General features: G+C 36.7%; 1 protein-coding gene across 6 annotated transcripts in view; it reads right to left on the bottom strand.

Annotated features, from left to right (window-relative positions):
- The window catches only part of SMARCA1 (SWI/SNF related, matrix associated, actin dependent regulator of chromatin, subfamily a, member 1), a 262,520-nt gene that overhangs the window by 134,749 nt on the left and 103,652 nt on the right, over nucleotides 1–24,119 (bottom strand). For 3 of the 6 annotated variants that reach the window (XR_008289858.1, XR_008289857.1, XM_053201675.1), the window contains one exon: nucleotides 10,801–11,722. The exons of 2 other annotated variants lie outside the window; for them this stretch is intronic. Coding sequence is in view for 1 of the 4 variants with exons in the window: in XM_053201673.1 (XP_053057648.1) it covers nucleotides 11,648–11,722 (75 nt within the window). In the remaining 3 variants the exon portion in view is untranslated. Of the gene's footprint in view, nucleotides 1–981; nucleotides 11,723–24,119 lie in introns of those variants that run through there. One more of the 6 variants, XM_053201673.1, reaches the window with a different exon arrangement.

The following is a 24,119-nucleotide window of genomic DNA, read 5'->3' on the forward strand; positions in this document are numbered from 1 at the left end:
ATCTGCAACACAGAATGTAAGAAAACAAGGAGCACTTCATATTGCTAATGGAACATCCTTCTAAACCTAGAATTTTATCAATCAAGAAGTAATAAAGTCGGGGTGGCTGGGTGGCTCAGTCAGTTAAGCGTCCAACTTCGGCTCACGTCATGATCTCACAGTTCGTGAATTCAAGCCCTGCATGGGGCTCTGTGCTGACAGCTCAGCCTGAAGGCTGCTTCAGAATCTGTGTCTCCCTCTCTCTGCCCCTCCCCCACTCATTCTCTCTCTCTCTCTCTCTCTCTCTCTCTCTCCCTCCCTCCCTCCCTCTGAAAAATAAATAAACATTAAAAAAATCTTTAAGTAAGGTAAAATAAAGACATTTTCAGCCCTGGAACGATTCAGAAATTTTACCAACCACAAACTCATACTGAAAGAAGTACTGGTGGATGAATTACACAAAGGAGAAAATTGAATCCAGTAGGAAGTAGTGAGACTCAAACCTAAAACTATCAATAAGAGAATAGGGGATAGAAAGCAGAGGGTAGGGGTGTCTGGGTGTCAGTTAAGTGTCTGACTCTTGATTTTAGCTCAGGTCATGATCTCATGGTTCATAACACTGAGCCCTGCATCAGGCTCCATACTGACACATGGAGACTGCTTGGGATTCTCTCTTTCCTCCTCTCTCTGCTCTTCCCTGACTCATTCTCTCTCTCCCCCTCTCTCTCTCCCTCTCTCTCTCCAAATAAATAAATAAACTTAAAAAAAAGAAAGCGGGGTGGGTGGGGCGCCTGTGTGGCTCAGTCGGTTAAGCGTCTGACTTCCACTCAGGTCATGATCTCCCAGTTTGTGGGTTCAAGCCCTGCGTCGGGCTCTGTGCTGACAGCTCAGAGCCCAGAGCCTGCTTCGGATTCTGTGTCTCCCTCTCTCTCTGTCCCTCCCCCACTCTTACTTTATCTCACTCTGTTTCTCAAAAATAAGTAAATGTAAAAAAATTTTAAAAAAAAGAAAGCAGAGGGTAGTAAAGCTAAGGTTATTATCTTTTCAGGAAGATGAATTAGATACTTACTAATTCTAGTGTTAAAAATATATCTTTATGTGCATGTTAAAAATTTAAGGGTGATTAATAAAACATAAAAATAAAATGTATAATTTACCCACATGGAAGAGGGGAGGGGAATAAAAAAGCTCCATCCATTCAACAAAAAGCAGAAGCAGGGCATGTGGCTGGCTCGGTCAGTGGAGTGTGTGACTCTTGATCTTGGAGTTGTCAGGTCAAGCCCCATGTTGGGTGGAGACATTACTTAAAAGATCAAATCTTTTTTTAAAAAGCAGAAGGAAAAAGTTAACAAAGTGGCAGCATGATAGGTTTATAACAGGAAATAGGAAAGGAATAACTATACCTATAGGTAATCACTGTAAATGTGAAAGAATTAAACTTATCTATTTAAAGACAGTAAAAATGATCCAACTAGATGTTATCAAAAGACACACTTAAAATGACTCTTGTAGATCAAAAATAAAGAACTAGGGAAAGATAATGCCAGACAAATGACAACAAAAATAAAACCAGTGTGGCCGTATCAAGAGCAGATGAAATATAAATTCAAGGCAAAAATAATTCAGAGATAAAGACAGAAACATCATTTTGATTTAAAAAACACTCCACAAAGAAGAGAAAACAGTTATGAACTTTTCTACACCTATGTGCAGAGAATCAAAATATAGAAACATAAACTGATAAGTATACAATAACACACCATGCTTTATATAAACCACAATCATAATACAATAATTTAACACATTTCTCTAAGAAACTGAGAGATCAATTAGACAAAAATTAAGGATAAAGAAAATTTGAATAACACAATACATAGAACTTTGCACTCAACAGAGAATATACCTTCTTTTAAACATATACAATTATTTACCAAAAATGATAATTTGTTAGACCATAAGAAGATATCAAATTCCAAAAAACATAATGTCCTGTAGGCTATATTCACTGTTCTCAATGCAATAAAATAGGAACCAACTACAAAAAAGAAAGTGCTTTAAAATCTTTACACCTGGAAAAATGTAAATTTTTTTATGTTCATTAATTTTTGAGAGAGAGAGAAAGAGTACAAGTGGGGGAGGGGCAGAGAGAGAGACACACACACACAGAATCCCAAGCAGGCTCCAGGCTCTGAGCTGTCAGCACAGAGTCCATCGCGGGGCTTGAACTCATAGATTGGGAGGTCATGACCTGAGCCAAAGTCAGACACTTAATCGACTGAGCCACCCAGGCACCCAAATACCTGGAAAAATTTAATGAACACAATTCTAAACAACTTTTAAACTAAACTATAAATAAAATTGGAATTATAAACCATTTAAAATAAAACTAATCTCAAAACCTTAGGAATAGGTACTCAACTTCATTAATCATTGTGGAAACAACAGCAATTTAATACCATTCACAATGAAATGGCTAAAATGAAAAAAAGACAGAAAAATACCCAGTGCTAGTGAGGACACAGAGCAAATGAAAACCTCATAAACTATTTAGTGTAAATACTTAGGGACACTGGCATGAAACCACTTAAAACATATGTAACCTGCAATCCAGCAATTCCACTCATATGTATATACCCAACAGAAATGCATGCATATGCTTACCTAAATATATGTAAAAGAAGGTTCAAAGAAGCATTATTTGTTATTGCTAAAAACAGGAAACAATCCAAATATCCATCAATAATTAAATGGATAAATAAATTGTTGTATATTTACACAATGAAATACTACACAGCAAGGATAATGAACCATTACCTACAACAATATGGATGAATCTTAAAAATACAAGGTTAAGTGTAAATGTCCAGACTCAAAGAGTATACACCGTATTGTTACATTCACATAAAGTTCAAAAGCAGGCAACAGTAATCTATACAGCATTATAAATTAGGACAATGTTTACTCCTATAGGTGTGGGTTGGTGATGACTGAAATGCGCACGAGAGGGGGCTTTTGAGATACTGGTCACGTTCGGTTTCCTGACCAGGGTGTGTTCAGTTTGTCAAAATTCATTGAGATAAACACTTTTGATTTGTACACTTTGTTATATATATGTTATGCTTCAATAAAAATTGTAAATAAATAACTTAGGGATGTGGCCAAATAGTACTCAAAAATAAATTTAGTCTTAAAATCACATATTAGAAATAAAGATTGAAAATAAATGAACTAAGCTGTCAACTCAAGACAGTAGAAAGAAAACGATAAAATAAGTCTAATGAAGTTAAAATGAAAAAATTATACAGATAAAAATATACATTGATAATAGAAAATAAAACTCAAAAAACTAAATAAAATACCAAAAATGAGTACTCTTGAAATAATTAATATAAACAAATATAAATAATATATTTAAAATATATTTATTAAAAATATTTATTTAAAAATATTATTATAGGGGCACCCAGGTGACTCAGTTGGTTAAGCATCTAACTCTTCATCTCAGGGTTGTGAGTTCAAACCCCACACTGGGCCCCACACTGGGCATGAAGCCTACTTAAAAAATTTTTTTAATTTTTTTAAAATATTATTAACAAATAATATAAACAAGAATTTAGCAAATATGATGATTTAAAAAAAGAGACAGCAAAATAAGCTATATGAGGAACACAAAAGAAATAAACTGGAGACTTTAACAATTACAGGAGAATGCCATGTACAATTTAATAACAATGAATGTAAAACCTTAAAAAAAAAGGACAGATTCAAGGAATATACAAATTACCAAAATCAGCCCAAGAATAACAAAGAATGTTGAATAAACCAAAAACTACAGAAGAAATTTTATTAGTAGCCAAAATTTTCTAATCCCCCCCCAAAAAAGTCCCAGTGGTTTTACTGACATATTTTATCAAAGCTTCAAGAAAACAATATTTACATGTAAATGAACAGAAAAAGTTCTGGAAGTATACAACCAAACTGATAATAATGGTTGCTTCCAGAAAAAAAGAGGTGGAAAATATGCATAACAAAGAGGTGATAAATAATATTTTTATTGAACATATTCATATATTACATGCATTATTTATAATTTCTTTTGAATTACTCAACAATTCAGGGGGTGCCTGGGTGGCTCAGTCGGTTAAGCATCTGATGTCAGCTCAGCCCATGATCCCCCAGTTTATGAGTTCAAGCCCTGTGTCAGGGTCTGTGTTGACAGCTCAGAGCCTGGAGCCTGCTTTGGATTCTGTGTCTCTCTCTTTCTGCCCCTCCCCTCCTCATGCTCTCTCTCTCTCTCTCTCTCTCTCTCTCAAAAATAAAATAAACATTAAAAAAAATAAAAAGAAGCATGGACCTGCTGACACCTTATTTTCAGATTTATGGCCTCCAGAACTGAGAACTGTCGTTCCAAGCCCCCCAGTTCATCGTACTTTGCTACAACAGCCCTAGGAAGTTAATACAGTCCCCTACTCAAGATAATAGGATAGGGAAGTTTTTAAGTGCAATGGAGGGTTTGAGTGAATTAACTCTCTAATGCTTTGGGTAACAAATTACTCAGAGTGAGGGCACTTCTGAGGAGAGTCAGCTTTAGGTAAAGTTAGGAGCTATGGACAACAGAAGTGATTATAAGGGTGCTGGTGTCCTAGAAGACTCAGAATGTCTATAAAAGCCAGCGTGCTTACGACCATTTCCTTAGTGTTTCCAAAAATACTTTCTCTGAACCTATCTGATGACTTTCTGGTGCCACATAATGCATAATTTCTCCCTCTTTGGTATTATTTTTTATTTACCTAAATGGAAAATCTTTTGGGAACAGATAGCTTGAGGGAAACCAACAGAGACAGGCAGGCTCTCCCATTTCCAAGCTGTTCAGTCTGGCATCATGAAGCATCTAGTGCTCAACTCACCTGTTGTTTAATCAGAGTGGAGGCTGATTTTTGTCTTTTAAAGGGCAGCGGGCTACCCTGGGTATTAGTTAAGAGCTTTGAAGACAGAGCATCTGGAATGAGTTGGAACATTCAATCTACTTTTCTATGAAGAGCTGGAGGTGGAGCTCACTTCTTTGTCAGCCATGGTATGATTTCTTCACTATAGACCACAGGCTCAGGAATCCAAGAAGATCTTTCAGCCAACAGCTGTTGCCTAAGATTTGGAACTGAGGCCACAGAGGCCTTTCTAGAAAGCTTCCCTGCAACCCTGATGACCTGCCTGGCAATTGAAAAGGCAAGATTCTTTCCCCAGGGCTTGAAATTGGCTCCCCCTCGTCATTAAAAATGAAATTCACAGAATTTAGAAGTTCATGAGGTTGAAATGTTCACTTGCTGAATTGGCCTTTAATGGTCTCTCATTTCTCTTCTGTGTCTTCCTGTGTTCTAGCCTCCTGTCAGCATGCCCATAACATATAGAAAATAGCCCCTTGTCAGCAAAATACCTTGAGGTTCATAAATGACAAATAGCTGAAAAGGGAGAGAGCCCGTGCCTTAGTTGGCTATGTAAGTTTAATGTGCCATCTCCTATTTTTTAATTATCTTTTGTTTTTTTTAATTTCCCCAGCGAATCTTTGCAAAAGTTAGGTAACCATAATTATAAGTCAAAAGGAAGGCCTTCCCCACAGGGTAATTGGAAAGATTTTCAGCCACCATCATCTTGACCAAATATCTAATCATCATACAAATCATGCCCTTGGCATTTGCAAAGATTTTCCAAGATCTAAAAGTGTATCCCTTTAAGAAGACATCAAATAACAAATTAAAATGGGGAAATTATGGCCAAGTTTAGCATTGTCACTACATTTTGTTAAGCTTTTTGAAAGGTGGTAGAAGCTTTGATGAATGGTGCGATTCGTTCATTCGTGTATTCATTCAGCAGGTATTTCTAAAGAACCTACTACATTTTAGGCACCATGCTGCACACTGAGGATACATTTGTAGTCAAGATGGACCTCACCTTCACTGAGCTTATGGGCTAATTAGGGAGATACACAATTAAAGCAGCAATTATAATAATGTGTGATGTGTTCTGTGAAAGGCTATCCTCTCAAGTTACCATGAGACTACAATGAAGGGACATTTTTCCTGGACTTGGGAGTGGGAGTGGACTTAGGAAGACTTTCCACTGGTGGTGAAATTTCAGCTGAAACCAGAAGGATAAGTTGGTCTGGCAGTATGTGGGCAGATTATAGTTCTAGTCAGTAGAAACCCATAAAACAGTCCAAAACTGTGAGCCTATCATTGTAAAAGAGAAAGAAGTATGGCAAACAAAAATGAAATTGAGCAAGTGGACAGATGCCAAGTCATAAAAGGTTTTCTAAAATGTGTAATAAATTTAGACATTTTCCTTAGGCACTGGGAAACCACTGAAGGCTTTTGAGCAGGGAAAGGACATCCTATTTATGCTTTAAAAGTACACTTCAGTTGTAATGTAGAGAAAGGACTGGCAGATAGGGAAGGAGTAGATGCAGGGAGACAATGGAGTTATTGTAGTAGCTCAACAGAGAAATACGGGTGGCCTGGAGGGGAGTGGTAGTCTGGTGCAGTGAAGGAAATGAAGAAGAGTGGAGAGATTCACGAGATATTAAGGACATAAGATGAACAGGACTTGATGATTGAAAAGTAAGAGAGGAGAAAAAAAGTGTTAAGGATGAGTCTTTGGTTTAGAGGATAAGAAACTGGGTGGTTGGTGATGCCATTCACTGAGATAAAGAATGCACAGGAGAAGGTACGAACTTTAAGGACTGTAGAGAGGGACAGAGGAGTTTAGTTTCAGAAATTTTGAGTTTGCAGCACATATGGTATATCCCTATAGAGATACCTAATCAGTAATTGAGGAGAAGCAGGGGATGGAAGTATAACTTGAGTGTTGCCATCATTTAGATTAGACTTAAAGCCATCAAATAAGATTGCCTAGGCAGAGAATGTAAGACAATAAGTAGAAAGGGCTGATGTTCAAGTCCTAAGAAATCCAACATTTGAAGTCTAAATGTAGGAGAATAAACACTCAAATGAGATGGAAAAGAAAAGGTCAGGAAGTAAGAGGAAAATCAGAAAAGCTGTATCATAGAAGAATAAGAAAGGAGTGTAGTATGTTGAGTAAAGGGGAGTGGTCAACAATGTAGTATGCTGCTAAGAAGCCAAGCAAGATGTGCACTGAGAAATGTCCACTGGATTTAATGACATGGAGGCCATTTTCTGTCCCTGTATCTCAGTTGTCTCACTCTTAAAATGTGGGAATTGGGTTCATCTTGATCTCACCCAAAAGCAACCAAAGTATTTTTGCTTTTATATATTGATGTATTGGGATTCCTCATATAAGATTCCATTTGAAGAAAAGAAAACTCCATGGATTAAAAAAAATCTAATGAAAACTATAGGAACTACACACTGGACTATGAATTCCAGCTCCAGCTTGAATATTAGCAATATTAGCTATTAGCAATATTAGATTTTCCAGCTCTGATATTCTGTAATTCTATCCACTCAAGATACACTCCAACCTACACTTCTTTTACTGATATTATCTCCAAATGGTCCCTGATATGGATCTTCAAACCTCTTGTCAGCCTCTTTATATCGTCAACCCTATGTTAGTTTCTTTGCATCCCTCTCACTCTTCTCTCCATCAAAATCTTTCCAAGTCAAACTTAAGGGTTCAACTTCTTTCAAAAGTCTTCACTGACTCCAAGTCACTCTGACAGTATGTTCCTCTCCCCTTGTTTTAGCAATTATCACACACTCTCTAACTTAATAGTTCTCTGTTTGAGGTATGTTAGTCTTATCACCCCATTGAGACTGTAAACTCCTGTAGAGCAGCATCAATGTATTTGCTTGCCTATCCCCCCATGCCTGACACAGGCTATATGCTCAGCAAGTACCTAATAAAAACCATTTTTCTCCTAAAACTGGTATGCAGCTGACCTCTTTAGCTGTTAAGACAGCAAGACCAAGCCCTACACTCTGATGTCTGTGGTATGCTTATTGCAAAAGATTTCCATTCTATGGCATTTTCCATAGTTAATGGGGTAGGGCAGGGAGATGTCAATATTTTAGTTGCAGTAAAGCACAAAAAAAAAAACAAACAGGCAAATGCCACAAGAAAGAAAACAACAGCAGGCAATGTGCTCAGGAATCTGGGACCTTTGTTACAAACCTTCAAACCCCAGCATGGGCCTGGCCTTAAGAATAAATATTTCATGCTAAGAGGCACTCATTTCTAAAGAAGGCCATGTTTGAGGTCAAAGCTAGTAGACCATATTGCTTTAATGGAGACAATATAAAAATCACACATTTTCTAAACAAGGGCTATGGGGATGACTTTGCTTTGGCTTGTGATGCATTTACCCTGGAAGGAAAGCAGGTAAACATGGCTGAGACTTTCATTAAGCTATAAAAATTGATGGAGCCAAAGATCTCCCTCTGAAAATCAGCCAATATAAGGAGAAGAGAAATGGATTGGAAATAGAAATGAGGCACTGACAGAGGTATGAGTGGCATCTAGGCAGTCTCTGATTTTCATAGTGTCCTACAAGGAACTAGAGGTCCTTCTGAGAGCAAAATTGACTGGTCAGTCAGCTTTTATGGAGCACTTCTTGTTCCTATGAGCCTTTGTGTTACACTCTGTCATGGATAATATTAAAATACAGGGTTCCAGCTCCTTATTCTGGATAGATATCTACAGTGCAGTTGGTGGAGCCAAGACAAAGATATCTGAAATAACAAAAGAACATTCACAAAGTGGTATGAGCTGAAACAAAATGTAAATTGGCTTCAAGTACCCAGGGAAGTGAGGAGTCAGGGAATCACATGATGTGTGTGTGTGTGTGTGTGTGTGTGTGTGTGTGTGTGTGTGTCTCCATGTGTATGTGTGCCTACTTGTATCTGTTGAAGAGGTGGTTGTGCAATGATCTGGGAAATTGAGCTTTATCCCGAGGAAGTATATGAGCTAGATTGTTGGAGGAAATGGGGCATTCTTTGTAACTATATGAGCAATGGGTACAGAAAAAAAATTAATAGTGCATGTAAATAAAAGGATAAAAAATATCCAGGTTATTTAGACAACCAGGTCTTTGTGAATAAGGTTAGGATTGTAGAGTTGGGCAACAGGCATGCCAAGATTTGTAGTGGGGGAAAAGTTATAAAGATAAATTAAGACAAGTTAAAGAAGAGCTTCAAAACCCATGGTGAACATAATACTCAATGGTAAAAGACTGAAGGCTTTCCCTCTCAGGTCAGGAACAAGATAAGTATGCTCACTTTCACCAATTCTATTTAACATTGTACTGATGGTTCTAGCCTAGGCAATCAAGCAAGAAAAAGAGAAATAAAACTCATCCGTATTGGAAAGGAAGAAGTACAACTATCTCTATTTGCATAAAATGTGATCTTATATTTAGAAAACACTAAGGAATCCACTAAAAATCTATTATACCTAATAAACATGTTCAGCAAGATTACAGAATACAAGATCAATATACAAAAATCTATTGTATTTCTATACACTTGCAATGAACAATAAAAAATGAAATTAAGAAAACAAGGATATTTACAATTGCATCAAAAAGAATAACATACTTAGGAACAAATTTTAAAAGTGAAAAACTCATGATGAAAACTACAAAGCATTGTTGAAGGATATTAAAGTTCTAAATAAATCGGAAAACTTCCCATATTCACGGATTGGAAGATTTCATATCATAAAGATGGCAATATTCCCCAAATTAATCTGCAGATTCAACATAATTCCTATCAGAATTCCAGCTGACTTTTGTAGAAATTTACAAGCTGAATATAACTTTAATATGGAGGTTGCAAATAACAAAGTAGGAAGACTCACACTTCCTGATTTCAAAACTTTACTAAAAACAACAGTAATCAGAATAGTATGGTAGTGGCACAGGATTGGCATAGATCAGAAGAATAGAATCAGGAGTCCAAAATTAAAACCATGTGTCTAGGATCAACTGATTTTTGATAAGGGTGCTAAGACCATTCAGTTGGGAAAAAATTCTTTTCAATAAATGATGCTGGGACAGCAGGATAGTCACATGCAAAAGAATGAATTTGAACCCACACCTCACATCTTACATGTCACATCTTACACAAAATTAACCCAAAATGGATCAGACCTAATGTAAGAGCTAAAACTATAAAACTCTTAGGAAACACAGAAGTAAATCTTCATTACCTCAGATTTTACAAAGGATTCTTAGATACGACACCAAAAACATGACCAAAAACAAAAACAGATAATCTGGACTTCAACAATATTTAAAACATTTGTGCTTCAAAGGGCACCATGAAAGAAAAGTGGAAAAGAGAACAGAATGAATGCAAATATCTACAAATCATATATTGAATAAAGATATGTATCCAGATTATAAAAAGAACTCTTATGGGGAGGAGACAAATGGTGGAACAGCATGGAAGATTTTTTTTGTGTCTCAAATCTATGAAATACAGCCAGATCAACACTAAACCATCCTGCACACCTAGATAACTGATTTGAGGATTAACACAACAATCTGTACAACCTGAACCACAGAACTCAGCAGGTACATGGTGCGGAGAGATAAACTGGGGGAAAAAGAAGCCAAGTAAGGCAGGGAGCTGTTTTCGCGTGCGGAGAGAGGATGGGGACGAGGCGGGGGTGGGAGGGGGAGGGAGGAGAATACGGGAAAAGCACCCTCCCAAAGCAGCTGGAGAGAAAGTGGAAAAGTGGAAAAGTGGAAACAGCCACAAGGACTGAAAAGGGATAAAGGAGAGGATTTAAATTCCATTAAGACTCTATAAGGGGGAGCACAGAGTCTGAAACTCCACAGCTCGATACCTGGTAGTGCTCTGGTGGGAAGGGCGAATCCCCAGGAGCAGAGTGAAGTCTGGAGGTCTTCAGGCCACATGGGAAGAGGCGGCTCCCCTACTGGGAGGACATCTGGTAGAGGCTGTGTGGCCCCCCCCCACAGGCAAAGGCCTCAGTGGACCCGGGAGAACAACCACATTCGCTGGTGCTGGAACAAGGTTGTTGGGAGTGAAACCTGGTGCCAGATGCATGTTGTGATTTGCCATAATCCCTGAAATGCTGCTGCTGCACAATCACGTGAACTTTTTCTGGGGCAGGCTGGCACCCAGCCACAGTCTCTGGGTGTGAGCAGCAGCCCGGTCCTGCGAACGTTCCTGGATGCAGCCGGCACCTGGCCATTGCTTGGTGAGACTCTTCTGCAGAGGGGCAGACTGGGTCAGAGCCACAGTCCCTCAGAAGTAAGAGGACTGGAAACACAGCCGCATCTGAGATAAAACTCAGGAGGGAGGTACCGCCTGGGGCTTGGCCACGGACAGTGTAAAAGAAGGGAGTGGATGGAAGCCGGAGACAAAGGATAGGTGTGCGATTGCTGGCCAGGGAGAACACAGAGTTCCAATATTGGAGAATGGATAGCAGGGTGACACCATTTTTGCGCAGCCCGTGCATGCGCATACACACCTACAAGCGCCGCAACAATCCCCGCCAGTAAGCTAAGCAGCGCCATCTAGTGGAGAATGAAGCCGTTACACTAAGCCCTGCCCAACTGGGTCAAACTGGCTCTTCAGAAACACAGGTCTTTCCACCTGCTTAGTTTATGGACTATAAAGCGCTCCATAGTTTGACTTCTAGGGGAAAACGAAGTAATTTCAGTCGTATTTCAGTCTGTTCGCTGGTCCATCTGTTCAATTTTCTTTTTTTCTTTTTTTTTCTCTTTTTCGTTTCTTTTCTTTTTCTTAAATACAGAAAGAGAAAAAATTTATTTTTATTATCAATTTTTGTTAAAAATATTTTTCTTTATTTTTTCTACTATATTTTTTACTTTTGTGTAATTTTTTTCAAATTCTATTTTACTTCCATTATTTCATTTTATTCTATTTCAGTGTATTCATTTTTTCAAATTTTCAAACGATTTCCTTTTTTTTTCTTTCTCTTTTTTTCTCTAAGGTATCAAGCCCCTTTCAACACCCAGACCAAAACACACCTAGGATCTAGCATCATTTATTTGATTTTGTGTGTGTGTGTGTGTGTTGTTTTTAATTTTTTTTAATTTTAATTTTTTTTAATTTCTTTACCTCATTAATTCCTTTTCTCCCTTCAAAATGACAAAACGAAGGAATTCACCCCAAAAGAAAGAGCACAAAGAAACAATACCCAGGGACTTAGTCAACACAGATATAAGCAAGATGTCTGAACCAGAATTTAGAATCATGATAATAAGGATATTAGCTGGAGTCAAAAATAGATTAGAATCCCTTTCTATGGAGATAAAAGAAGTAAGAGCTACTCAGCATGAAATAAAAAATGCTATAACTGAGCTACAATCTTGAATGGCTTCCACGGAGGCAAGGATTGATGAGGCAGAGCAGAGAATGAATCAGTGATATAGAGGACAAACTTATGGAGAATAATGAAGCAGAAAAAAAGAGGAAGATTAAAAAGAGCATGATTTGAGAATTAGAGAAATCAGTGACTCATTAAAAAGGAACAATATCAGAATCATAGGGGTCCCAGAAGAGGAAGAGAGAGAAACAGGGGTAGAAGGTATATGTGAGCAAATCATAGCAGAAAACTTTCCTAACCTGGGGAAAGACACAGACATCAAAATCCATGAAGCACAGAGGACTCTCATGAGACTCAACAAAATCCAGCCATCAACAAGGCATATCATAGTCAAATTCACAAAATACTCAGGCAAGGAGAGAATCATGAAACCAGCAAGGGAAAAAAAAGTCCTTAACCTACAAGGGAAGACAGATCAGGTTTGCAGCAGACCTGTCCAAAGAAAGTTGGCAGGCCAGAAAGGAGTGGCAGGATATATTCAACGTGCTGAATCAGAAAAATATGCAGCCAAGAATTCTTTATCCAGCAAGGCTGTCATTCAAAATAGAAGGAGAGATTAAAAGTTTCCCAGAGAAACAAAAATTAAAGGAGTTCATGACAACTAAAGCAACCATGCAAGAAATTTTAAGGGAAACCCTTTGAGGGGAGAAAAGACGAATGAATGAATAAATAAATGAATAAACAAATAAATGCCAAAAGCAACAAAGACTAGAAAGGACCAGAGAACACCACCGAAAATTCCATCTACAAGCAACATAATGGCAATAAATTCATATCTTTCAGTACTCACTATAAACATCAATGGGCTCAATGATCCAATCAAAAGACATAGGGTAACAGACTGGATAAGAAAACAAGATCCATCTATATGCTGTTTACAAGAGACCCACTTTAGCCCTAAAGACACCTTCAGATTGAAAGTAGGGGGGTGGAGAATCATCTATCTTCCTAATGGTCAACAAAAGAAAGCCAGAGTAGCCATACTTATATCAGACAATCCAGACTTTAAAATAAAGACTGTAACAAGAGATGAATAAGGGAATTATATCATAATTAAGGGGTTATCCACCAGGAAGACCTAACAGTTATAAACATTTATCCTCCAAATGTGATAGCACCCAAATATATAAATCAATTAATCACAAACATAAAGAAACTCATTGATAACAATACCATAATAGTATGGGACTTCAATACTCGACTTACAACAATGGACAGATCATCTAAACAGAAAATCAACAAGGAAACAATGGCTTTGAATGACACACTGGACCAGATTGACTTAACAGATACATTCACAACATTTCATCCTAAAGCAGCAGAATATACATTCTTCTCCAGTGCACACAGAATGTTCTCCAGAATAGACCACATACTGGGACACAAATCAGCCCTCAACAAGTACAAAAAGATCGAGATCATACCATGCATATTTTCACCACAATGCTATGAAACTCGAAATCAACCACAAGAAAAAAATTGGAAAGGTAACAAATACTTGGAGACTAAAGAACATCCTACGAAAGAATGAATGGGCTAACCAATAAGTTAAAGAGGAAATGTAAAAGTATATGGAAGTCAATGAAAATGATAACAAAACAACCCAAAACCTCTGGGACACAGCAAAGGCAGTCATAAGAGGAATGTATATAGCAATCCAGGCCTTCCTAAAGAAGGAAAAGAGGTCTCAGATACACAACCTAAACTTACACCTCAAAGAGCTGGAAAAAGAACAGCAAATAAAACCCAAAACCAGCAAAAGACAGGAAATAATAATGATTAGAGCAGAAATTAATGCGATCAAAACAAAAACAAAAACAAAAACAGTAAAACACATCAATGAAACCAGAAGCTGGTTCTTTGAAAGAATTAACAAAATTGATAAACCACTAGGTTTGGATCAAAAAGAAAAAGGAATGGACCCAAATAAATAAAATCAAGAATGAAAGAGGAGAGATCACAACCAACACTGCAGAAATAAAAAACAATAATAAGAGAATATTATGAGCAATTATACGCCAATAAAATGGGCAATCTGGAAGAAATGGACAAATTCTTAGAAACATATACACTATCAAAACTGAAACAGGAAGAAATAGAAAATTTGAACAGACCCATAACCAGTAAAGAAATCAAATTAATAATCAAAAAGCTCCCAAAAAACAAGAGTCCAGGGCCCGATGGATTTCCAGGGGAATTCTACCAAACATTTAAGACAGAGTTAACACCTATTCCCTTGAAGCTGTTGCAAAAAATAGAAATGGAAGAAAAACTTCCAAACTCTTTCCATGAGCCAGCATTACCTTGATTCCAAAAGCAGACAAAGACCCCACTAAAAAGGAGAACTATAGACCAATTTCCCTGATGAACATGGATGCAAAAATCTTCAACAAGATACTAGCCAACTGGATGCAACAATACATTAAAAAAATTATTTACCACGACCAAGTGGGATTTATACCTGGAATGCAGAGCTGGTTCAATATACACAAAACAATCAATGTGATGCATAACTTCAATAAAAGAAAGGACAAGAACCATATGATCCTCTCAATAGGTGCAGAGAAAGCATTTGACAAAATACAGCATCCCTTCTTCATAAATAAACCCAAGAAGGTAGGGATAGAAGGATCATACCTCAAGATCATAAAAGCCATATATGAAAAACCCAACACTAATATCATCATCAGTGGAAAAAATCTGAGAACTTCCCCCCTAAGGTCAGGAATAAGACAGGGATATCCACTCTCACCACTGTTATTCAACATAGTATTGGAAGTCTTAGCCTCAGAAATCAGAGAACACAAAGAAATAAAATGCATTCAAATCGGCCAGGAGGAGGCCAAACTTTCAGTCTTCACAGATGACATGATACTCTATATGGAAAACCCAAAAGATTCCACCAAAAAACTGCTAGAACCGATTAATGAATTCAGCAAAGTTGCAGGATATAAAATCAAGGCAGAGAAATCGGTTGCATTCCTATACACCAACAATGAAGTAACAGAAAGAGAAATCAAGGAATCGATCCCATTTACAATTGCACAAAAAAAACATAAAATACCTAGGAATAAACATAACCAAAGAGGTGAAAAATGTATACACTGAAAACTATAGAAAGCTTATGAAAAATTGAAAAAGATACCAAAAAATGGAAAAAGATTCCATGCTCCTGGGTAGGAAGAACAAATATTGTTAAAATGTCAATACTACCCAAAGCAATCTACATATTCAATTCAATACCTATCAAAATAATACCAGTATTTTTCACAGAGCTAGAACAAACAATCCTAAAATTTGTATGGAACCAGAAAAGACCCCAAATAGCAAAAATAATCTTGAGAAAGAAAAACAAAGCAGGAGGCATCACAATCCCAGACTTCAATACATATTACAAAGCTTTAATCATCAAGACAGTATGGTACTGGCACAAGAACAGACACTCAGATCAATGGAACAGAATAGAGAACCCAGAAATGGACCCACAAACTTATGGCCAACCAGTCTTTGACAAAACAGGAAAGAATATCCATTGGAATAAAGACAGTCTCTCCAGCAAGTGGTGCTGGGAAAACTGGACAGCAACATGCAAAAAACTGAACCTGGACCACTTTCTTACACAAAAATAAACTCAAAATGGATGAAAGACCTAAATGTAAGACAGGAAGCCATCAAAATCCTCTAGAAGAAAGTAGGCAAAAACCTCTTTGATCTTGGCCACAGCAACTTCTTACTCAACACGTCTCCAGAGGCAAGGGAAACAAAAGCAAAAATGAACTATTGGGACCTCATCAAAACAAAAATCTTCTGCACAGCAAAGGAAACAATCAGCAAAACTAAAAGGCAACCGACAGAATGGGAGAAGATATTTACAAATGACATATCAGAAAAAGGGTTAGTCTCCAAAATCTATAAAGAACTTATCAAACTCAACACCCAAAAAACAAATAATTCAGTGAAGAAATGGGCAAAAGACATGAATAGACACTTCTCCAAAGAAGACATCCAGATGGCAAATAGAAACATGAAAAACTGTTCAACATCACTCATCATCAGGGAAATACAAATCAAAACCTCAATGAGATAACACCTCACACCTGTCAGAATGGTAACATTAATAACTCAGGCAACAACAGATGTTGGCAAGGATGTGGAGAAACAGGATCTCTTTTACATGGCTAGGGGGAATGCAAACTGGTGCGGCCACTCTAGAAAACAGTATGGAGGTTTCTCGAAACATTAAAAATAGAACTACCCTACGACTCATCAATTCCAATACTAGGTATTTATTCAAGGAATATAGGTGTGCTGTTTCAAAGGTGCAAACGCACCCCAATGTATATAGCAGCACTATCGATAATAGCCAAAGTATGGAAACAGCCCAAATGTCCATCGATGGATGAATGGATAAAGAAGATGTGGTATATATATAAATGGAGTATTATTCAGCAATCAAAAAGAATGAAATCTTGCCATTTGCAACTACATGGATGGAACTGGAGGGTATTATGCTAAGTGAAATTAGAGAAAGACAAAAATCATATGACTTCACTCATATGAGGACTTTAAGAGACAAAACAGATGAACATAAGGGAAGGGAAGCAAAAATAGTATAAAAACAGGGAGGGGGACAAAACATAAGAGACTCTTAAATATGGAGAACAAACAGACGGTTACTAGAGGGGTTGTGGGAGGGGGAATGGGCTAAATGGGTAAGGAGCATTAAGGAATCTACTCCTGAAATCATTGTTGCACTGTATGCTAACTTGGATATAAATTAAAAAAATAAAAGAAAAAAAAGATTTTAAAAAAAGAACTCTTATAACTCACTAATAAAAAGACATATAAGTCGGGGCGCCTGGGTGGCTCAGTCAGTTAAGCACCCAACTTTGGCTCCAGTGTTAATCTCATGGTTCATGGGTTCAGGCCCGCGATTGGGCTCTGTTGTCAGCACAGAGCCCACTTCAGATCCTCTGTCCCCCTATCTCTCTGCCCCTCTCCCACTCACACTCTCTCTCTCTCTCCCTCCCTCAAAAATAAATAAACATTTAAATAAATAATAAATAAATAAATAAATAATAGACAACTCCATTTAAATGGTCCAAAAGACATTTTTCCAACGAAGATATTAAAAATGGACAATAAGCACATGAAAAGATATTCAACATCATAGTCATTAGGAAAACTCAAATTAAAACCACAATGAGATATCATTTCATACCCACTAGTATTGTTGGCTTAATCAAGACAGCATGTGATGCTTTGATCTTGGGGTTATAAATTTGAGCCCCATTTTGGATGTGGAGATTACTTAACAATAAAACCTTTTTTAAGAAAGATGAATAGTAACAAGTGTTGAGGAGGATGTGGATTAATTGGAACCCTCATACCTTTCTGGTGGAATTGGAAAATTGTACAGCCACTATGGAACACCACCTGGCAATTCCTCATGGTTAAATATAGTAACCATATGACCCAGCAATTCATAATTATATACACAAGAGAAACCAAAACATATGTCCACACAAAAGTTTGCAAATAAATGTTCATAGTAGCATTATCCATATAGTCCGAAACTGGAAACTCAAATGTCCATCAACTGATAAATGGATAGAATTAGTATATCCATCCAAAAAAATATAAATCCATAAAAAAGAATGAAGTATTGATATATGTTATAACATGAATAAACCTTGAAAACATTTTTCTAAATGAAAGAACAGTTACATTGGATATACTGTATGATTCTATTTATATACAATGTCTGGAGAAAGCATTTTATAGATTAGTGATTGCTTAGGGCTGGGGCAGGGAGAGGAGGGAAATAGAGACTGACTACTAATGGATACGGAGCTTCTTTTAGGGGGAATAGAAATTATATTGTGGTGGTGGTTGCACAACCCTGTGAAAAAAAGTAACAACCAATGATTGTACGCTTTAAATTTTTTTAATATTTATTTATTTTTGAGAGAGGGAGAGAGAAAGAGAGCACGTGAGCAGGGGAAGGGCAGAGAGAGGGAGCAGAATCCTAAGCAGGCTTCAGGCTCTGAGCTGTCAGCACAGAGCCTGATGCGGGGCTCAAACCCACGAACTGTGAGATCATACCGAGCCAAAATCAGACGCTTACACCAACGCTTAATCCAGGTACCCCGAATTGTTCACCTTAAATGGGTGAATCATATGGGATGTGAATTATATATGAATAAAGCTGATATTATCAGTTTAATTGTATCTCCCAAAAAGATATGTTAAAATCCTAACCCCTCAGACCCATGAATATGACCTTATTTATAAACTTAATCAAGATTTAATCAAGTTAAGATGAAGTCATTACGTTGCTGTGTAATTCAACCTGACTGGCATCCTTATAAAAAGAAGAAAATTTGAACAAAAATACTCAGGGAAAATGCCATGTGCAACAGAAGCAGAGATTGGAGTGATGCAGCTGCCAGCCAAGGAACACCAAGGATTGATATCCAGCACCAGAAACTAAAAAGAAGCAAAGGATGATTCCAGCCAGAATCTTAAAGGGGTCATGGCCCACTGACACCTTGATTTCAGGCTTCTAGCCTCCAGAGACGTGAGACAATAAATTTCTGTTGTTTTAAGTCACCCAGTTTGTGGAATTTTGTTATGAAAGCCATAGCAAAATAATACAGCTGTTAAAAATGAATAAATAGAGGCACCTGGGTGGCTCAATCGGTTAAATGTTCAACTCTCGATTTCCACTCAGGTCATGATCTCATGGGTTCAAGAGATCAAGCCCATGTTGGGCTCTGTGCTGACAGCGTGGAGCCTGCTTGGGATTTTCTCTCCCTCTTTCTCTGCCCCTCCCCTGCTCATGCTCTCTATCTCAAAATTAATAAATAAGCATTTATAAATAAATAAATAAAACAACCCAAAGTGTTTCAACTTGTATGAGACATCAAAAATAACTAGGGGTTAAGAGACCTAAATTTTTTTGTCCCAATTCTCTCCTGACTTACTGTATTATATAAGGTAAGTCACTAGCTCTCTCTGAGCCTAAACTCTCCTATTTATAAAATAATGCAGGAATTGGTTTACATAATTACTAAGGCTCCTTCAAGGATGACATTCCCACCATTAATAGAACTAATTTATTTTACAGTTCAGAAAACATTAGCATGGGGCTCAAAATTCAAATAACACCATAAAACGTAGGAAGATATTTTATAATCAAATGAACTTTTTCCATCTTGAAGCTCTTTTGCTCATCTTGACATCGCACTGGAACTAAAATCACCCCCATTTCTTCTTGGCTCCTATAGGAACATGAAATCATTCCCCAAGCCTTGTAGGGACTATAAGCTAAGACATAACAGTTTCTAAGATATAATACAGTTATGAATTAAACTCCATTTGTTCTTTCTCTTAGACTATAAATGTAGAACATCCTTTCCAGCATTGTATTAATATAAAACCTATGTGATACCAACAACTAAGCCTCATTTAACCACAGAACGAAAGGTAGCATTGTCCTAGTTCTTGTTCTGCCTTGTATTCAAAAATGTTTTATGTAGCTTGTAAACCACTGGTTTTGATGCACATTAAAGAAATTTCATGCTGACCTCCCCTTCATTATTACAAATGTACAGCATACTTGCACAACACAGGAAGTGTTCAAAATGGCTTCCCCCTCCCTTTTCTATGTTTTAAAGATTTGGAACATAAAAGGTTTTCCTTTATGTTTCATTTCTGCTTTTTTTTAACTCTTGTTTTAATCTCTCCTGTGGTCCTTTCTCTTTGCAAGAAAAGTCACTTGACCCTCTTGAACCTGGTAAACTCTCTTGTAGCTCAATAAATGGAGTATGTCTCAGTTGCTGAATTGTGCTCCTACCATAAAGCTGTCTTTTCTTTAACACATAGCCTCACGTGAAGTTTAAATTAACTTCCCAGATCATCACAAACCAGCAGAATTTCTTTTCACAGGCTGAATATTCAGGAAGCAATTTTTTATTTAGCTTCAAAATAATGAACTCTTCTAAGTGCCAATCATTGGCTTTTTGGCAACTCATTATGGTTTCTACTTAATAGCCTGCCTGTTGCACTTAAGATTTTCCAACTTACTATTGCTAATTTGTATCAAAACTTTTTATCCTTTGGTTTTTATAAAATGGCATTTTCAATTTCATGCTACAGTAGTTAGTTTTACATTCATTCACTCGTTCATTCAGCAAGTATTTTTTGAGTACTGTGCAAAGTTAAATAGATTTAATTTCTATAAATTAAACCACATTTCAATACAATACATGAGTAGTTCCTTAGAAGAAATCTAGAGTGGATCCTTCTGTAAAGTAAATAATCATTTGGTAAAGAGATATCTCTAACTTACGTTGCATTGAGTTTACTTGAAGTAAGGACACTATTAGTTGAACATAGATGAAGCACAAATGTTTGTAAGGGGACAAGAAATGTGGTCTTGAGCCCACACAAGACAGAAAACTGGAATTAAGATTCCTATTTCAAATTAGGATCCTCAAAATCTACCCATTTTATGTAAAGGAGACGAGACAATTCTACCCATCATCTCAGGGAAACATCAAGGATACTTATGGGCTGCTAGGGGCTGCAGATTGAAAACAAATCTTCTCTGAGAAGTCAAATTCTAAGTATGTAATGTATTTCTGCCTGGGGGTGCCCTCATATACATTATTCACATGGAATATTACAATAAATTAACATAAAACTTGATCCAAAACTGGTAAGATTCCTAAAGTTCTTGTGAAATTGAAGGTAATTATTTAGAAATATCTCCACACCTTAGGTTATGAAGCACCCAAGAAAAGACAACCCAGAGTTTAAAACACACACACACACACACACACACACACACACACACACACACGAGAAAATTAACCACTGTGAAGAAGAATCAGTTGTCACAATAAACAGCAGGATTAGCATCTCAAGAACTGTACAAAATAAACAGCTATAAAATAGGCATGTTTAAAACAATTTTAAAAATAAAAGAATAGGATTTTGGAAAAAAAATCTGAAGAACAAAAACAACAAGAAATAAAACATAGTTATTGAAATTAAAACTGAAAGAAGTAAAACTTCAGACTAGACACAGCTAAAGAGAGACTTTGTAAATAGTAAAAATTAGCTGAGAAAATTACCAACATGGAAAGATAAAAATAGATGGAAAATGTGAATGATTAAAATACCTAAGGATAGAATAAGCAGAATATAATTAAAGAGGTACTATTATTTCAAAGATCCCATTCACAATAGATGAAAAATGCATTAAAGAGAAAGTGAAGAAAAAGAATATGGAAAAGGCAATATTTGAGGAGATAATTTTATAGAACTGTTATTTTATAGAACTGCATATTTTATAGAACTGTTCTCAGATTTTATAGTTCCTCACATTAAAGACATACATTGAGGGACACCTGGATGGCTCAGTCAGTTAAGCATCCGACTTTGGCTCAGGTCATGATTTCGCAGTCTGTGAGCTCGAGCCCTGTGTCGGGCTCTGTGCTGACAGCTCAGAGCCTGTAGCCTTTTTCAGATTCTGTGTCTCCCTCTCTCTCTGCCCCTCCCCCCGCTCACATTCTGTCTGTCTCTCTCTCTCTCTCTCTCAAAAATAATACACATTAAAAAAATTTTAAATTAGTGCATTGACTCTTATGCAGGATTAGTAAAAACAAGTGCATATCTAGACATAGTATAGTGAAAATACAGAATAGCAAAGGTAAAACTAACCAAAAATATCCTACAAAGGAATGACCATTAGATTGACAACAGAGGCTCAAATAAAATGGAATGATAGTTTCAAAGTGATGAGGAAAATAATGTCTGCTACCCTGAAGCTTATGCCTGGCTAAACTATTTTTGAGTGAGAGTAAACAAAAGGCATTTTCAGATAAATAAGACTATAAGCATTTTCCACTCACAACCCCTCACTGAACAACAATAAAAATATGTACTTCAGTAAGGAAAAATAATAATTATTTCAGGAGAAAGTATAGGACACAAGAAACTGATGAGAAGAAAAACTGAAAAACATGTTGACAAGTTTTAAAAGTACTGAGTATAAAAACAAGCAATAATAATATTTGGGGATAGTAATAAATTTAATATAATAGGAAATAACATGGAAGAGAGGGTGGTGGTGGTAAGTATTTGTGTTCTACTGACTTTGAATTATTCAGAAAAATAGATTTAGTGATTAATATTAGACTTTGTTCAATCACATTTATCTGTACACATATAAGGGATCACATATTCATTTAAATTTTAAAAGAAATTTTAAAGAAATTTTAAAGAAATTTTAAAATTTTAATAGAAAAGCAGAAACAACATGTATGACTCCCAAATGAGTAGAGGGTAGAAAGAAAAAGAAAACTTAATCATTAAGAAGAATCATCACTGAATGTTCCTCAAAAAGTTAAACATAGAGGCGCCTGGATAGCTCAGTCAGTTAAGCCTCTGACTTAAGCTCAGGTCATGATGTCATGGTTCGTGGGTTTGAGCCCCACATCAGGCTCTCTGCTGTCAGCTCAGAGCCCACTTCATATCCTGTCTCCCTCTCTCTCTTCCCCTCCTGCACTTGTTCTCTCTCTCTCCCTGCCTCTCAAAAATAATAATAATAAATAAACTTTCAGGGTGTCTGGGTGGCTCAGTCAGTTAGGCGACCAACTTTGGCTCAGGTCATGATCTCACTGTTCATGAGTTCGAGCCCCACATTGGGCTTCTGCACTGACAGCTCGGAGCCTGGAGTCTGGTTCGGATTCTGTGTCTCCCTCTCTCTCTGTCCCTTCCCCACTTGCATTCTGTCTCTCTGTCTCTCAAAACTGAATAAAAGTTTAAAAATTTTTTAAATAATAAATAAACTTTAAAAAATTAACCATAAAGTTACCATATGACCCAGGAATTCCACTTCTAGGAATACACTCATTCAGAGAACTGAAAGCATGTCCACATAAAAACTTGTAAATCAGTGTTCACAGCAGCATTATCCACAGTAGCCAAAAAAACTGAACCAACTCAAATTCCCATCAAAGTGTGGTATATATATACCATGGAATATTAGTCATAAAAAGTAGCGAAGTACTGAAATATGCTACAACATGGATGAAACTTGAAAACACCATGTAAGTCAAAGAAGCAAGACACAAAAGGCCACATATTTTATGATTCCATTTATATGAAATGTCCAGAATAGGTAAATTCATAGAGACAAAAAGTAGGTAAGTGGTTGCCAGGGGTTGTGGGAAGGAAGACTGTAAGTGACTGCTAATATATACAGGATTTCTTTGGGGGATGATGAAAGTGTTCTAAAATAAAATGTAGTGATGATTGTACAACTTTGTGAATATATCAAAAGCCACTGAATTTTATATGTTAAAAGTAGGAATTTTATAGTATGTGAATTATGTCTCAATAAATAAGCTATTAAAAACCTAAACAAAAAAGAAAGAAGTTCAAATATATTGGTAGCCATAGTAAATGATGATTGATTAAATTTAGCTACCAAAGTCCCATATGGTTTTAGAGGCAAGTTTAACCAAATTTTCTAAAACAAAATATATATTAAAAAAAAGGTATAATCAAGATTTTATATAAAATATTTCAGGAAAAAAGAAGCTGATCTCTCCAACTTATTTTCTGAGTCTAGAACACATTGGTACCAAAACCAGAAAAGTGCAAAAGGAAGACAAAAACAGGACAAACAGACAATCAGATGAAAAATCCTAAATTAAATATTAGCAAACCACTGTATTATAATTTTTTAACATTTATTTACTTTTGAGAGACAGAAC

The sequence above is a fragment of the Acinonyx jubatus genome, chromosome X (genome assembly GCF_027475565.1).
Source record: "Acinonyx jubatus isolate Ajub_Pintada_27869175 chromosome X, VMU_Ajub_asm_v1.0, whole genome shotgun sequence".
Taxonomy (NCBI): Eukaryota; Metazoa; Chordata; class Mammalia; order Carnivora; family Felidae; genus Acinonyx; species Acinonyx jubatus.